Source organism: Cuculus canorus, chromosome 2 (assembly GCF_017976375.1).
Source record: "Cuculus canorus isolate bCucCan1 chromosome 2, bCucCan1.pri, whole genome shotgun sequence".
Taxonomy (NCBI): Eukaryota; Metazoa; Chordata; class Aves; order Cuculiformes; family Cuculidae; genus Cuculus; species Cuculus canorus.
The window spans coordinates 37,966,848-37,984,186 of NC_071402.1; the positions used below are offsets into that span (position 1 = coordinate 37,966,848).

Consider the following 17,339-nt stretch of genomic DNA (forward strand, 5'->3'; position numbering starts at 1 on the left):
TCCTGGATGTATAAATTTAAGTTCAAGCTATCTTCTGCTTTGGCACCATATTGTGTAAGTGTGAGCATATATTGTTGACCTCTCTCTCCACTAATCGTAGTCTAAATAAAGACTCATTTTTTTATAAAGTGGGTAAGTGAACCCCTGAGTCCTAACTCTGATAGTTATAGAGTTCAGCAAATAAACTCTGCAAATCCCACAGAGTGAAATATCAGGAAATCCTGCAGGAAACCCTGAATGGTTGCTTCCCAAACAAAACTAAATACAAGATGTGACAGAGAGAGACTTACATCAATCACACGGTATTTCTCAGTTTTCATAATACTCTTAGCAGGGCATCCACACAGAACTTCATTTCCTGTTCTTGCTCCGTGTCCTCACTTTTTCCTCACAATCATCCATCCTGTCCCTTCCAAATAGGCCTCAAGCATGGCTGAAAGTTCCTTTGTTGTCAAAAATTAGTCTTTATTTAGCCAACAAAATAGCTTTTAAAGAAAAACTGTCCAGTCCTAAGAGCTTCAACAACACAAGCATGAGTTTGATATCATCGTGATTGGCTCTATGCCTGTCTCACACTTGTTTTCTGCTTTTCCAGTTCCTTAGACAGCTATTTATTTTTTGTTAAAAGCAATTAGAACACTCAGATGGCTTTTAAGATGACAAAGAAAGCGTAAGATTTGGCCCAGTACATCTATATGAGTTCAATACCACAGTTCTTAGTTGCTCCATGGGCCAGGACTGCACCTTGTGGAAATGTTCCAACAAAGTGAAGAGCTATGGGTTTGGTTGGCTTGTTTTTTTAAGCTACTGCAGCTCATATTTAGCAATGTTTTTTCAGACCAGCAGAATTTACATTTCAGGAAATGAATCTTTTTTAAGGAAGAAATGGTATTCTGGGCTTTCATTTGTTACTGTGATGCTTCAAGTGAAGCAATAGCTTACTAGGAAAAAAATAATTGCATGCTTTCTTTTGACTAGGGTGTTCAAGGAGACCGAAAAGAATTGCTCAGTGGAAACATACTTATAATCACTTTTAACTTAAAAATCCAGGCTTCTACTATTCAATTAAACAAGCTCCTGTTCTTCAACACCTGAAGTTAAATCCCCTCAACTGCACCTTGCACTTGTTCCCTTTCTGATGGACTACCTCCCATGCCACTAGTTTTTTGGTTTTTTTCTTGACAGCAAAACCTGCAGTGCATGGTTTTCAGAGCCTTTAATCTAATGGGTAGATCAGCATCAGTGTATTTTTCATTGTAGTGTGGGTTTTTTTAATCAGTTGAGGTTGGTTTCTGTGTGACTGACTTGTTCCCAGCCAGCTCCAAATGGCTGCTGCTATAGCAGATGTATGCAAAGCAGGACAAATGCTAATGAGTGACCATAAGCAAGAAGTGTCTGTCATTTTTATTCAAAGCATGCAGGAGGATTTTGTAAGTGGTTAATTTGCTGTTGACTGAGTGAGGATGCCAGATCTCCTTCATTCAAAAACATGAATTATCTCTAAACAGGGATCCTGCTACTGGAAAATAGTCAGAAAAATGTTCAATTTATAGAAAGTAGTTTACAAGTGCAATCCTGAAGCCTTACTTGAAAGCACCCTCTTTATAATGGTCAGTCAGCGGTGGTCATCCTGCTTTGCATACATGTTACAGAGTAAACCACTTGAAGGTCAGATGCGGCAAACTAAGTAGCAACCATCTCCAACTGAAGGGAAAATTGACTGCGAAGTATCCAGTCTGTTTTTTTAATAATCTGCACCACTGAGTTCAAAAGAAGGATGGGTTTTGCTCGAGCTTGCTAGAACAAGGTGGTTGCAATGCATTAGTTTATTCATACGCATTTGCTGAATTTGGCAGATTATCCTTATTCATGATATATGTACCACAATGAGTGGATATGATGATGCTTTACAAGAAAATTGTCCTTTCAACTAAGGTTCAGTGTCCCCGCTACAAAGCAGTCAAAATCTAATTACAATCAATATAGGCAAGATAGTGGAGAGGCATAGAAGTTTAAGAAGCTTGATGTAAAAGGGCTAAGCTAAGTGGATGGATTTAAGGACTGTTCTTTGCAAGAAAGATAATGTAAATTAATGAAACTTGAGGGAACCAACTAAAAAGGAGAAGTTGTCAGCTCCTTGTCCTCCTCTTTGTCTTATTTTCTGAGTTTCAGAAGCATTACCATTGTGCTAACAAAGCACACGTAACTGCCTTGTTAGATGTCACACTCTTTTATTTTCAGGAGTACAAGTTTGATCGATACATAGAGAATGGCAAGAAGAAAACCACGTTCTACAAGGCAGGAAGAAAACTGAAGTATTTCCTAATGCCCTTCGGCTCTGGGATCAGCATGTGTCCAGGGAGGTTCCTTGCAATGAATGAGATGAAGATGTTTCTTTTCTTACTATTGGCTTATTTTGATGTAGAGCTAGTGGAAAACAAAGCTGTCAGACTTGATAACAGTCGTATGGGCCTTGGTATCCTCCTGCCAGACGTTGATATTGCCTTTCGCTACAAGCTAAGGTGCTCAAGAAATTGAGTGACTGTGTGTATGTCTTCTACTAATATCCATGTTTGCTCTGTTTCCTCAGTCAGCTTTGCATTTTTGGAAACATTTACTTTTCTCTCTCTGCTTTTACCTCCTTCCTATTTGTTTCTAAGGAGAAAAGCCCTTGGGCTGGAGGCAGATATCAGATGCAGGAACATAAATCCTCAGTTTGTCCTGCCTAAGTTGTGAGTAGTGAGGTAAGATGACAAGAGTTTGACCAAACAAATAGCCCAACTTCCCTACGTGGCAAACCGTCATACTCTTAGCCATGAGTCAAGCAGGATTTACAAGAAGGATGACATCAAGCTGAATCCAGGTGATTTGTATGGGAAATGGGCTCAGCAGCCCTCTGTAACATGGGTTCTCCCTTGTTAGATTGGGAGGTCCCATACACCCACCATCTGGAGGCATCTCTGCATCTGCTTCTAAAAGCATAATAGCGAAAAAAGGGGGAACTTAATTTTAGAGAGTGAAAGGATTTTTAGTGAATACTATTCTAACTTTTTGCTTACTCTGTTCCCTTCATGGTCAAAAGTGTCTTAGTCCTTATTTGGGAAATGTGATGGAAGCTGTATGGGGTGATGAGAGATGTCTTGCAAGAGCGTCTTACTGGCGACACATTTCTGACTTCAGTTTTAGGTACTGAGGGTGAATGCTCTGCTTTTCTTCTTTTTTTTGGTCAATGCAAAAAAATTAAAATCTTTGATTTTTTCCTGCAGTCATTTAAAGTCAGAAGGGAGGTTCTGATGATTTTAATAGACTCTGGATCAAGCCTAAATTATCTATTTTGACTTTTGAGCCAAAAAAGTATATTCTTCAGGAACAAAATATGTACGCCTGTTTGAAATTATACTATCATCTCAAAAACTACTTTCTTTTTGTCTCGGTTTTCATAGTAATACATTTGTATGTTTTATTTTGACCATTTCTTGTGTTTGTTTGTTTCTCAAAAAAGGCAAAACAGAAAAGAGAGCTTCAAGGTCAAGTCTAGTATCTAAAACTACTTTTCGATAGTGTTTTACTGCACCTAAGTTATGCATAGGCAGAGTAGTGTGACCTGGTTTTGGAAACAGACTTGTCCATCTACACATTGGAAAATAGGCTTTTCGCTGGGGCCAAAATCTGAGCAAGTGACAACTCTAGGCAGCTACAGAAGTTATGTGTGTACTGGCTGCTCAATCTGCTTCACTGGGTGATCAACTGTTGTTTTAAAAATGAATTTTCTGATGCACAGGATTGGAGATTTTTAGACCCTGTCTCTCTTCTCAGCCATCACTTCAAAGACTGATGAGGATTCTCATAGTTGTCCAGTCACAATTTGCCAAGATGATAATTGTTGTGGGAGAGTGGCCATGTCTGTGGGCCTTGCCTTGTGTTCGCCCCAAAAAAACTCTGTCTTTGGGATGTGCCAGCATGAGTTCTGTCTGCACTGCCAGCAGATAAATAATGATGCTGTACCTGGACAGGACTTCCCTTCAGACTCCCAAGTCTCCAGTCATCTTTCATAGAAGTTAGACTGGAAGAAAGATGAAGAATCACTGCAAGAGAAGGTTTGTTTGGACAGCCGACCATTGTTCTATTCAATGCCAAGATCTGCGTTTCTCTAAACAGCTAATCAATGATGGAGGTGTCACCACTGTCTGAACATGAGTTCAGATTTGCCTTATAGGTGCTGAATAAATTGCTGGCTGATCAGGAGTTGGAGTTAGAGAAAGTTCTTAGTGATTGCTGAGCAGGTCATTAAAAAGACTGGTATTTTTCTCAGTATTTCATTGTTTGTATTTGAAAAAAGGCACCTGGAACTGTACTTTTTGCAAATGACACAGGTCTGAAAACTTCATCTTTTCCCAGTGGAGCATCAGAGCCATTAGCTCATTTTGAGAATATTGAGCTGGAATCTCCTGTTCCTTAATCTTGTATGTCTTTTAAAATCTCTGAAGTACTTGGTGGCCTGTGGATGTAAACAGCTACATACATATTAAGGATTAGAATTATTTATTGTTATTTGTGTAGAAGCCTGTTTAGTTATTCACATAAAGCGCGTACTCTAATTAAGCATCAGTAGAAAGGCTTTCGGAGATTGACACAGCCACATTCCAAATCCTCTGAGGAGAAAATTGTGGTTTTGTGAGATATATTGGATAAACATTTTCTCTTCATATATAATATCAATAATGTCTGCAGTGTTGGAGTACACTTATATTAAATGGGCTTTGCAGTTGATTAAATGCCTTAACTTTGCTTCAACATTTAATCAACAGCAAAAGCTGATTATTGCTTTGTGCCACAGAATAAAATTTGTTTTTATGGAGAGATTCTTGTACTCAAGTTACTGCTGTAGTTACTCTACAGGAGCTATTCTGTACTCAGCCATAGCTCACAATCCCGTTTGGACATTAGAGCTTGGTTTATTGAGAGAGGAAACGTTGATATCATTATACTGTTGACTGTATTCCGTTATTGCTTGAATGTAAGCTGTAAAATGTCTAATGCCACAGTTATGATGAGTCTTTCTTTGGCATCCAACTTTGAAACAAACCTAAAGCAACTGCGAAAATAACGGTAAGTATTTGTTTTAAACATAAGAATCTTTTTTATAATTCTATTCTATTTTTAGGATTTTCAATCGGAATACCGCAAGCTGCTGCATAATGTAGTAGGACATAATAGGACTGTGCCAGAAGTATATGCAAATCATTAGTAATTTCAGATTAATTGCTGATCAGTTTGTATAATACCTATTTTGAAATTAAAAGAAGAGTTAGGTTGTATCCAAACCAGAAAATTAAATCTACAGGGCATGCTTCCATTTGAAAAAAAAAAAAAAAAAAGAGAGAAAAAGTCAGTCTTTCCCAGGAGTTGCAGGAAACCTCTGTGAAGGCACTAGGAGGCCTCTCATTGGGGTTGGAGAACACGCCTTACACCTGTGAGAGGCGAACACTTTGCTGGGATAAGAGTTAGTCGCTCTTTTTGCTCAGGGCCCCAAATAGTCAAACTTAAAGCATGTTTTGCCCACCTTGTCCTGTTATTGTGTCCCTGGTAACCGATGCTTCTGGTAGATTAGTTTTGCTGGTAAGCAATTCATTACCGCCTTAGCATTCCCCAGCTGCAGAGGAGGTAAACCTCACGCCTTGTTCACAAGTGCTGGTGCAGGACAGAGGAAATGTTAAGCCCTCCTGGTCCATGTACTCAGCAGCTGAGGAGGTGACTTACTCAGAGGCAGCAGCTGGTCTGACCAGAAGTGACTTGGTCTCGGTGAAGCTGGAATTGAGAGGCCCACAGTGTCAATATTCCGTAGCAAACCAAGGGGATGAGCATGCATCATCCCTGGAGGCCCCAGCCGAAGCCAAGCTGGCCACAGCGTGCTGCACCAAGGAGAGCATGTTTTGTGACATGGGGAGCAATGTAGGTTTTTATGACCGCCTATGCTACAGAACCTAGGACTGAACAGCGTTCAGGTGCCAGTGGTGCTGCAGGTGTGAGTGGTGAGAGGCAGTTAGACCTTGTGCTTCCTTGTTCTCCTGTCCACTTCAGGCAAGGAATCTCCCCTGGAAGCCCAGCAACACCTGCTGGTCTCACCCACTGACCCAGCAGGTTGCAGGGTCAGCCAGGAGAAGCTGACAGCTGCCCCTCCAAATTTTTCTGCTGTTCCTCTAGCGAGATGGTGCACTCACTGATGAGTTTGAGATGTGACTTCGCTGGTCAGTACCAGCTTCCAGCTGCAAGTTATTGCTGCCTGTGGCTATATTGATGATATCTTCTGCTATTAGAAAAAAATAGTCAGGTTTACTAAGTCAGTAAGGCCCTTTATAGAACCCGAGAAGAAAAGTGAGTTCATCGACAATTAATGTGAATGCTAAAATGTGATTTTTCTAATTGTTCATATTTTAATTTACAGATTGTATCTTCTCCATTTTCATGCTGGCACTCAGTACTCCTATAAGCTATTGTAAACTTTTTAAACTTTTACATTGCTTAAAAGACCATGGTAGTCTATGTGTGTCTGTTTGCAAATTAGATTTTCACATCTCTGCCAATATGTCCTGATGTGCTAACACAAAAACATGTGAGAGTTGTTCTTTAGTTTATGCATTTGAGCCAGTTGCATATCACTGTTTTGGGTGTTGCTGTTTTTATGAATAATTACTGTCCTGTGAAGTTTTCTTGTAGAATTAGAAATGCTCTTTTATTTCATCATTATTGAACTTTCTGGCATTCAAAAGATTGTGAGTTGCTTTTAACTGACATTTTGTATATAGACAAACAACTGTTGGGTTCTACTCTAATAGTTAATTTCCTTCATTAAGGCTCTTAGAACAAATAAGGCATATTGTGAATTTCTGAGCAAGAAAATTGAAACTTCATTATTTTAGTAATCTAACATCCTAAGTGAATTTTGTATTAAAAGATGCAATAAAAATGAATATCTCTATTTTAATATTGAATGACTCTCCATGGTATTTTTTCAAGCTCACATTTACAGTTTTCTCACAGATTCACAACTATTGATTTAATTTTAAAATTATTTATTCAGCACTTTCCTGTCACTTGATCTCAAAAGGTACTTCTGTAACAAAAAAAAAGTCTTTAATTCAGCACTGGCATGGTGCAACTCCTTTGAACATAAGAAATTATCGAGTCTGTTTTACTCATCCACACACACCATCAAACTTAAGCCAGTTCTTATCAGAAGAGAAAAAAAAAAATAGTGGTACTTCTGACATTCTTAGGGAATTATTCAAAATTATAGAGATCTGCAATCCGCTCCAGATTCCAAAAACATAGCTCATAGGCTTTTCCTTTTGCAAACCTCTGTGTAGTACAAGGTATACTACCAAGTGTGAAATATTCTGTCCTCTTGGATCATTCCTTTTAAAAAGAGGAAATGAATGAAAATTGTTGAAGTATACAACACTGCGCCAGCAAAGCACACCTTGGCTTTCCTGAGTATCACTGTAGCTACTGAATTCTGCAAGTACCTGTTTAATATGAGGGCTCTACCCTAAAGACATCAGTGTTTCTTCATTGCTTCATGCAGAAATGCCTGTCAGGTATGTTTGCGAGGGTTCTTGAAGACACGTCGTAGAGAAGATAGACCTGCATCATTTTGCTGGGTTTGATAAAAATGTTTGAAACTGTGGAATTCCTTGAAGTCTGGATTATATTAGAAGTTACTGAAGTTTATAAATAAAAAGCGGCATTCTTTGAGATCTCTAGAAAGGCACATTTCTGAATGAGTTTTCCATGATTGTCTGAAAGATAGCTTTGTGGGGAAGTTAAGACCTCCTATCACTCTGTTTTATCTGTGTTCTGACACTAGATGCTTTCTTAATGTTACTGTATTTTAAAATTATTCAAGACATCAATCTATGCATGACATATGCTTCATTCATATGAATAGAGCTATTTTAACTGTCAGACCCTAGAAAATGAAGTATTTTCCTGCCCATTACCTAAACGAGCCTGTGTACCCTGGCTACTCATATCCTGCAACATATCAGAAAAATTATCTCATCACAAAAATATCATTTAAAAGTACACTTGTGGAAGTATTGTGAGCCTTAAGTTATTGTCTATGTTTATAAATAGTAATAAGCGTGAAGAAATGATTGCTGCATATAAAGAAGCATTTAAAAATAGAAAATATTCCACTTCTATTCAAAAAGCAAAGAATTAAACTGTAGTGGGACTTTTATCCTCATATAAACCAGTTCTGAGATTGTACAGCCTTTGTTATGCATCCGGCTTGCCTGAAATCTCAGGTACTGACGTTATTTGAATATATCATTTGTAATAGCAGAAATGTGCTTGTCTTCAAAACTATTTACACCAAAGTAATCAAAAGAAGACAAAGCTTCAGCTGTTCCTGCTAAAAGCCTTGCAGGATTCTATCCTGCAAGATTTTGTTAAACCGATTTTGACGCTGGTGCGCTGGCTTGTATTTCCCCCCACCAAACAGCAGCTGTAAGTACAGCAAAGTTGAATATAAGCCTAAGTTCTGGCTGTAGCGAGTGTAAAAGACGGTAAGTGAATACCCTGTGATGGCTTTTGACAGTGACTCCTTTCCCCTCAGCTCATCTTTCCAACTACCTCTTTCTTCCAAACAGTTTAGTCGCTAACCTCCTACAGGCAGCAAGTCTTTCCCTGTCTAATTTCCATCTTGTGAGCCAGTCAATCCTCTATCTTCTCAACACATTTTTCATTTTTTTTTCAGCTGCTTTTTCGAGATGAAATCTTTGCAGCAGCCCTTTGCTAAACTGTCACCGCAGGTAGCTGCAGCCGAGAGAGGTGCCGCGTCGCGAAAGCTTTGAACCTGAAAAGTGGATGGGCATTAGTTGAGCTCGGGACTGATGAAGGGATTGAAGCGCGGGGAGATGTCGCCGCTCTCGGATGCCGCCTCGGTGTGTCCCCGTCCCGCGGCGGCTGCGGGGGGACCCGCACACCCAACCCGGCTCCGGGTTGCGCTCGCCGCGCTCCCAACTCCGACCCCCTACAACAACCAGAGGGAAAGGGATGCGGACGGGGGGCTGAGGAGAGACTCCTGGTGCCGCTTCTTTGAAGCAAACGATGCTTTCAGGGATGCCGGAGAAGGAAATAGGGGACAGGACCCCGAGCAGGTTCCTAGGGAACCGGTCTGGGTGGTAGGTGAGTTTGGAGAACTTCGGCTGGCGGAGAGGAGGCTTACTCTGGAAAGGCGATTGTTTGCCCCTAATCCTCGATTATGAGGATTTAAAAATAGTATTAGAGGGGCAATCTGTTCTGTAACTTCTCGGAAGAAATAATTGTTGATTTAGATAAGCACTGATCCCTTCAGTGTTTGATGAAGATGTTAATTTATGGCTGTCTAGCAGTTTATGGCTGTCATTAGATCTTCAGCTTTGTCTCTGTTCGAAATATATCTTTCTTTTTATTTTAATCCGAGACAATTATGTAAGAAAACGGTTATGTTTCATCTGAAATGCATCATTTTCCTATAGCATTTCAAATTATTCACAGATCATAGTTCTTATATGTGCATATATGAATTTAAAAACACAGCAGTAAAGTGCTTGAAACAGACCATAAATTTGCTTCCTATTTTATTACACTTCTCTGAATCAGGTTGAGAGGACAAGGGCAACTAGGGGCTTGCGGAAGGATTTAACCCTTACCAACGCTGCAGAACCTGCCAAACCAGAGCAAATCCCGCTCCGGAGCGCTTCGGGGGAGGAGAAGGCTTGGGGTGACACCGAGCTGATGGGTGACCACGGAGAAGTGGGGCTTGGCCGCAGCTCTTCGCTCATTTAGCACATGTCCCTCCTGCGGGGAGGCCCCCGCAGCATCTCCCTCCTTCTCAGGAGGGGTGGGATGGCACCGGGGCAGCGGACAGGAGCGGCTTAACCTCAGCGGCACCTGCCTAAGGCAAGCTTAATGCTTCATAGGGAGCCAGCACTAAGCCTCCGATGGGCTCCGCTAGTGCCAGAGATCCCCAGGCGGGGTCTCCGCACCGCCGAGCGGGAGCCACCCGCGAAGTTTTGTCCCGTCCCGGCAAGGAGCTGCTCTGCCATCTGATGAAAGCCCCGGGTTCCCTCCGGCCTGTTGGCAGCGGGTGTAATCAAAGTTACAAATGACCCTGGAGAGAGTCGCGGAGTCCTGGCTCGTTTATTTTACCCCCCCCCCAACACTCCCCTCCGCCGCCACCACCACCGAAAAAAAGAAAAAAAAAAAGTGTTAATTGCTGTAAAGTTTCCGAGCACGTGGATAATTTACTTTGACTGCTGCGTTTTAATTAAAAGCAAACTTATTTATGTTTCTGATGTTTATATTACGCGATTTAATTACGTTTAGAGGCAGCGTAGCACTTTTTTTCCCCCTTCCACCCTAAATCACATTTTCATTAAAGGTTTTAATAAGAAAACTCACTTGACCACTATTCATTATCTAATCCCCTCCATGCACACAAGTTCACTTACCCATTCATTTATTCACTTACTCATTCCAGCAGATCCGCTGCAACTGCTGCTAGCAGGGATGTGAACACTCATAATTATTTGTCAAAGTCTGGAAAGTGTATTATCCCTTCTTCTAGTGGTAATTAGTTACCATAGCATCTAATACGTAAATGTGCCCAGAGCACACCATTAACAGTTAAGCGGAGGATTCAATTTAACACATGATTATATCTTTCATAAGTCATTACATTAGGAAAGCCAATGTCACTCATGCTGGGACAATTTCAGGCTCAGGGCCGGGGTAAGGGGCCAGGGGCTGAGCGGCAGGGGCAGAGGGAGCCTCGGGAGACGGCCATGGGGGAGACCCCGCTTCGGTGGGGCGCTCGGAAACTGGGAAGAAGCTCTTTTGAAGGGGGCACATGTTCTTTTCTTGGTTAAGTGATCTATCAAGCGTTAAGGGGGGCGGGGGCGCCTCTCTCCTCCCCCCACCCCCGACACACACACGGCGCTCGCATCGGCAAGACCTGCCCAGGGACCGGCCCAGCGACTTCGCGTCGCTCCGTAGCGAAGCTCCCTCGGTGCCGGGAGACAGGAGCGAGAGGCCGGGAATGCCAGCCGGGAGAGACCCCTCTCCTTCCTCCTCCAAAGCGAGCAAGGAGGAAGCGAGAGAACCCAAGCCGGGCGGCCGCCGTAGCCAGGGGTGAAAGGCGTTTTCCATCCGCTTTCCCGTCGCTCCGGAGCGGAGGCAGATGAGAAGCGAACGGAGAAAGCGCCCGATGTGCCATAGACGGCAGAGCCCGCCGGGCTCGCACGTGTCGCCCGCTCCTCGGCCCCTTCCCAGGGGAGCCGGGAGGCACAGCCCGGCCTCCCACAGCCTCCCGCCTCCTCCCCAGCCCTGGACCCAGCCTCTCCAGAAGTTTGCTGGGACCGCGAGTCCCTTCCCCTGTCCCACACCCGGGCACAGCCAAGCAGCGCCCGCCTTTTCCAGGGAAACCTCTCCGGGAAGCCTGCTCGGGTAGCCAGAGATATTAAGCGGTAAATCTTGCAGCAAATGTGTCCTGCGATGTTATATGCAGGAGCACACGCTCACACACTCACACACACAGGCACGCACCACGCCAGGCTGGTGGCGGTGGTTAATTCCTAATCAGAATGATGGACAGCAGAGACAGAACAATACAAACTAATGGCTGTGTTGCTGATCACTTTACCCCTTGATTAAAGACACCCAATTATGGCGCAGAACAGTGTCGTAATTATGTTCCTTAATCACATCCAGGAGGTTTAATTGCCTTAACGATGTGTTTCATTAAATGAATTTAGGTATTATAGTCGACAGTTTTCATACACAGTTGTTTTCAAATTAACATAATATTAGACATCGTCATGGAAATTGTTTTAATAATCATAATTAGACGCACCCAGCCTTTGTCTAGTAAACGCTGAGAGACGCTTCTCCTTGCGCCTGGGGGCTGATCTGCCCACCCTCTCTGGGCTGCTTTCCCACAGCTCCGTGGCACTTTACAGTTATGTTTCCTGAAAAGTTACAGGTTCTGATTAATCTTTTTTGATGGGAAGTGGAGCAGAAAATATTTATCCCCTTCCCCCGCGTGTGGTGCTGCCGTGGGGAGAGGCGGCTTCGCGGACACCGGCGCCGCGACGGGACCGGTGAGGGCCCCGGTTCTTGGCTCTGCTGGGACCTCCCGCCCGGGCCCAAGCGCAGGGCAGCCAGTTTTGGGCAGGTGCATGTTCCTTCTGTCCTGGAGGGAGAGGCATTTTCAAAACTTGTGGGGTAGGGACGAAGCCGGGAGGGGGGTGATCCTGCAGCTCCCACCGGGGCACAAGAGGTCCCACGGCGAGAGGCGGGTGTGGGTCCTTTGGGACTGGTCCCGCTCCCCCGGGAAGAACTTTTGCCCCTCCTCACTCGCTGGGACATCCTGAGCCGAAAGTGGGGTGTGGGAGGAGAGGGAAGGGTGCTGGTGAGCATTCAGCGCAAGGCAAAGGAAAGGAAACTACTGCCCCCCCTCCATCTCTTTAACTCTGGAGATACATGCTTAACAAAGCACAGCATAATACAAGCGTTTGTTCAAAATATTTTAATAAAGATTCTTTCCGACATAGATACACATACAAACGATCGTACATTGCTGTCATAATCTGATTGACCTATTTAATATATATCACTCTGTACACATCCGTGACCTGCCAACAGATCCATCATGGCTCCTATTTTGCCATCCAACCTGACAGTCCGAATTTGTATTATCTGCAAGTAGTAGAAAATAGAAGGACTCGTTTTGGAAAAGACTAAAGAAAAAAAAAAAACCCAAAGAAAGAAAGAAAAGAAAATCTTGATTCACAAATGGCAGAGAGACAGCCACCCAGCCATGCAAACTCAAACTGAAGGCTCACTTTGGGTAAATAGCTACTTCTTGCTTTTCATCTCTCATTTTTCTTCAAAAAAACCCCACCCTCCCACCCACCCCCACCAGAAAAAAAAAAAAGAAAAGAGAATTCCACGTGTTCTTTAAATCAGCCTAAAGTATTTTAAAGTATTTCAACTTAAATAATCATCCACAGTCAGAATAATTTACATACACATTAAAAGCGATTTAAATTATACCTTTGAAAACACAGCGCCTGGGAAAACATTGGCTTTGCAAGTGTTCTTGTAGCAGCTATTGCTCTGAAGCCTTGTAAAAGTAAATAGCTATTACGGGTTATAATGCAAAGAATACCCTTTCAAAAATTAGTTGGTTGAGCAATTAAGAATACACCTTTCCTGTAATTTTTGGACTGAAGCAATTTATTAAAGCTCAATTTAAATACAGGGATGATGCAACTTAAAATCCAGATGACCTTTCATAAACCTAAGCAGCTCGGATACATCAACATTTCTGGTTATACGTCGTTGGCAAATAAACGTTTTAAACACTTGGCACACAGTTTAAGTTAATCCATAAACAGAATTTTAGAAGCATTTAAAGTAACTGCACATAAGACCCGTGACCTTAACACATGTTAAATACTGCTGGCGTGGAAGGGTCATTTAAAGAATAACAAATAAATAGCATGTCTTGTTTATACATCATTGTAAAGTGGAAAGAAACAAGGTGCACATAAATATTTCTTTTAAAAATGCGATACTTTCAGCCACACTGAATAGGGGATTGATCGGTTATTTTTTGTCTCTTTTTTTTTAACTCTCGATTTTTTTTTAAGTCACTCTCACCAAACTTTGCGCATTTTCACAGGATCAAAGTTTAGAGACGATAAAAAATACAAAGTCTTCCATAGCAATGGTCCAGTCTCTTTGTTTCTGCGAGTCGCTTAAATAATAAGTTTACATTTCAAGTTTGTTGGTTTCCTGGCTCAGAATAATAATAATAATAATAGTAATAATACTGCTAATAATAATTAAAAAAAAATATCTATGTTCAAGTGCCCTCTCTGATTTGTCCCATCCCGGGCGGCCGCGGCCCCTTCCCCTCGCCGGGACCGGACTGGGGGCGGCTGCCCCGGCTCCAGCCCCGCTCCCCGCCCTGCCCGCGGCCCCTCGGTCTCTCCTTTGTCCGGACACGCAACGGGAGACCGGGAAGAGCGACACCCCGACCTTCCCCCCCGGCCAGCGGCTTCCGTCGCGGTCCCGTCTCGGCCAGAAGCCGAGGGGAAGAGCAGGGCGAGGCGAGGCCGGGCGGAGGGAGGCGGGGGCCGGGCAGTCCCCTCGCTGCCCCCGCGCCCCCCGGCCCGGCTGTCGCCGCTCCCCGGGGCCGCGGCGGCATTGGGAAGGGGGGGGAGGGCGGCAGCGGCGGCGCTTAAGGCTTCTCCGTGCACTGTTTGCAGAGGCTGGAGGAGACGCTGTTGAAAATGGCACATTTTTCCGGGCAGGAGGTGGCGGGGGGCAGCCCGGCGCTGAAGGGGTAGCCGGCCGCCTGCTCGTAGGCGCCGAGGGCGGGGTGCAGCGCCGCCGCCGCCGCAGCCGCCGCCGCCGCGGAGCTGGGCAGGGAGGCGGCCGAGATGGCCTGGCCCTGGTTGAGATAAGCCACGAGGCGCCGCATCTCCTCCAGGGCCTGCGCCTGCATCAGGATGTAGTTCTTGGCCAGGAGGAGCGTGGCGATCTTGGAGAGCTTCCGCACCGAGGGGCTGTGCGCGTACGGGATGACCGCCCGCAGCTCGTCCAGCGCGTCGTTCAGGTCGTGCATCCGCCGCCGCTCCCGCGCGTTGATGTTGAGGCGCAGCGCCTTCTGCTCCTTGGACTTCTTGCTGCCGCCGTGCCCGTGGCTGTTGGAGCAGCCGCCCTCGGCCGCCTTCAGCCCCCCGCCCCCCCCGCCGCCGCCGCCGCCGCCGCCCGCAGCCGGCGAGGCGACGCGCGGGTCCCCCCCGGCGCCGCGCAGCACCAGCTCGCAGCGGCCGTCGCTGTCGTCGTCGGGGCTCTGCTCGCCGCCGCTGCTCTCGGCCACCGAGCTCCGGCTGGCGCTCTCGCCGTACTTGACGCAGACGGAGCCCGGCGGCAGCGCCAGCGGGTCGCCGCCGACGCCGGGCTGCAGCAGCGCCTCGGGCTCCGCCGCCTCGTAGCAGGCGAGCGGCGAGGGCTGGCGGTCGCGGGGGTGGGAGAGGTCGAGCCCCGGGGGCGAGCGGAAGGCGGACTCCATGCGCTTGGCCGAGGCGGCGAGGCTCTTGTGGAAGAGGTCCTCTTCTGCGGGCAGCCCCAGCGCCCGCTCCATCGGCGCCCCGCTCGCCTCCGCCTCCGCCTCCTCCGCCCCCCTCAGCTCCCGGCCCGCTCCTCCAAGGCTCCGCGCCGCGGCGGGCGGCTCCCCGGCGTCCCGGCGGCAGAAATCGGCTCCCGGCTCCCGCCGGGGTTGTGCCGTGCCCGGCGCCGCGGCTGCTCCGGCTCCGGCTCGCTGAGGCTCCGGCGGCTGCTCCGGCGGCTCCGGCTCGGGCTGCGGCTCCGGTTGTGGCTGTGGCTTCGGCTGCGACTCCGGCTCCGGCTCGCCCTCAGCAGGCGCCGCGCTGGGGCATTGTGCGCTGCCAGCGGAGCCGCTTCCACCGTTTATCTTGCTTGGATTCACCTTCAAGAGATTTCCGGACCCATCAACCAGCAGCCGCCGCAGACGGGGGAGTCTTTTACATCATTATCTCTGAGAGTAGGTTATTATGAAGAAGACTCGCCTGTTGGGACAGAGCTTTCTACCCAATCAGGTTAACGTTTTAATTAATAGGATTAAAACGGTAACAAACAATCCCAGGCGCTAGCTGGCCCTGAGTCTGAATAGTTTCATTTCCCAGGTCTGAAGACAGGCAGCAGCTAGAGCTTTATAAGAGGCGCCTGCTCCTTTATTCTCCCTGCCATCTGTATACACAGCTTAACGCATATGTTTGCAAGACGTTGTGTCCTGTTAGTAACCCAACAACTGCCTTTAGCTTGACATGTGTGGCGACTTTCACTCATCAATGAGCACACTAAAAGCCCTACTTAGATCGAAGGATGTTCTTTGCATCCTTCAGCAAATTACAGCCCTGCACTGCAGAAAAGCCCGCTTCAACACTTCCCTTCCCGAGTGCTGCCAGCAGACTTGTGCTAACTTAGACGAGGAGTCAGGAGTGACACCCTCTCCCCCGACCCCAGCCCACCCACCCCCTGCATTTACATTAACTTATAGCCCCCTCCCACCCCCACCCGTCTTCTCGAAAAGCGGCTCCTGGGAAAAAAAAAAAATAAAAAATGAAAACCCCCGGACCAACCCGAGCCGCCGTGCCCACTCCTGCCCACAGCCAAAATCCACCTTGCTTCCCTGGGAGGCGAATGGTCCCCAGTCCCCTTATCCCCCCCCCCCATCCCCCCCCGCTCCAGCCAACGGAGAACAAACTACGGGGAGGCTTCCCTCCTCCTCCTCTTCGCCGTTTTCAAGTAGCAGATTGCCTCTTTGGAGTGATTATCCCCCGTGTCCCTATAAAAACTATAGAGCCCCATCCGTTACCTTGAAAATAAACCGATCTGGGGAGAAGGGAGGGCTGGATGAGAAGGGGCAAAACGCACCAAACTTTTTATTATTATTATTATTTATTTTTATTATGATTGACCCACTCTTTGCAGATCTCTCCCTCCCTGCCTCCCTCCTGCCAAATCGGATCGGCAGGATCCCCCCGCACCGCTCCCAAAAGCCCGGACGCCGCCGGGGTCGGGGGGGAGAACGTGCCCAGCGCCCCGGTTACCCCACTCCCCTCCCGAGGCTTCTCCTCGGGGCCGGACACACGATCCCCTGCACTCTCCCGCAGGCTGGAGTGCCAGCCCGAGGGCTGGTCTCAATTTTGTCCCACTGCTTCTCTAATGCTCACAGCTGGCAGTTCGCAGTCGCTTAACTGTATGCGCATATAGTGTTCAGTGGCAGGTTTTCTTTCTTATGACATCAGTAAAAATAATATTTCCCAACACGTCCAGTAAATCATACTTATGTGGCAGAATTACTGAAGGCTATGAAATTTTTTGGTTTCTCCGGTTTCATTAAAAACCTTTTAATTGTGTCTTTCAGAGTTGGCCCCAGGTGTTGGACTCTTTTCATTACATTTTGCTCTAATGTGATGAAATTCTAATTCTCTCCTTACCATATGGTTAAATTTCCCCACTGAGAATTAGTTGAAAAAGGAGAAATAATCTATTAATCTCTGTAATAGATTCACAAATGAGGTTTGCCACAGAACCTGTTTTTGAATGGTAATATCAGAACAGTTGGGTGCCTTGTTTCAGGAAAGAAAGGACCAGGCGACAACAGAAAACGTTTGAATTTTCACCTGGAAAGAATGAAAAGAAGCCAAGCTGCAGATTTCAAAGTAATTGACTGAGATTTCATCTAGCGAGGACAT

The 17,339-nt window shown here is 46.0% G+C and overlaps 2 protein-coding genes across 5 annotated transcripts in view; one reads left to right on the top strand and one right to left on the bottom strand.

Moving 5' to 3' along the window:
• LOC104068097 (cytochrome P450 7B1) overlaps positions 1-10,167 on the top strand; it is a 132,090-nt gene extending 121,923 nt beyond the window's left edge. For 2 of the 4 annotated variants that reach the window (XM_054059454.1, XM_054059458.1), the window contains exon 6: positions 2,242-10,166. In XM_054059454.1, coding sequence (XP_053915429.1) covers positions 2,242-2,538 — 297 coding nt within the window. In that variant the 3' untranslated portion in view covers positions 2,539-10,166. Of the gene's footprint in view, positions 1-2,241 lie in introns of all 4 variants that reach the window. The other 2 variants (XM_054059455.1, XM_054059456.1) reach the window with 1 other exon arrangement.
• A 3,990-nt stretch (positions 10,168-14,157) lies between these two features.
• Positions 14,158-15,338, bottom strand: BHLHE22 (basic helix-loop-helix family member e22). Its single transcript, XM_054059083.1, has one exon. It carries the CDS (start codon positions 15,200-15,202, stop codon positions 14,294-14,296), a length of 909 nt encoding a protein of 302 aa, XP_053915058.1. The 5' UTR covers positions 15,203-15,338; the 3' UTR covers positions 14,158-14,293.
• Between the last annotated feature and the right edge of the window lie 2,001 nt (positions 15,339-17,339).

Excerpts from the sequence above, each read along its gene's own strand:
- BHLHE22 (XM_054059083.1), bottom strand. The coding sequence starts at position 15,202 with ATGGAGCGGGCGCTGGGGCTGCCCGCAGAAGAGGACCTCTTCCACAAG.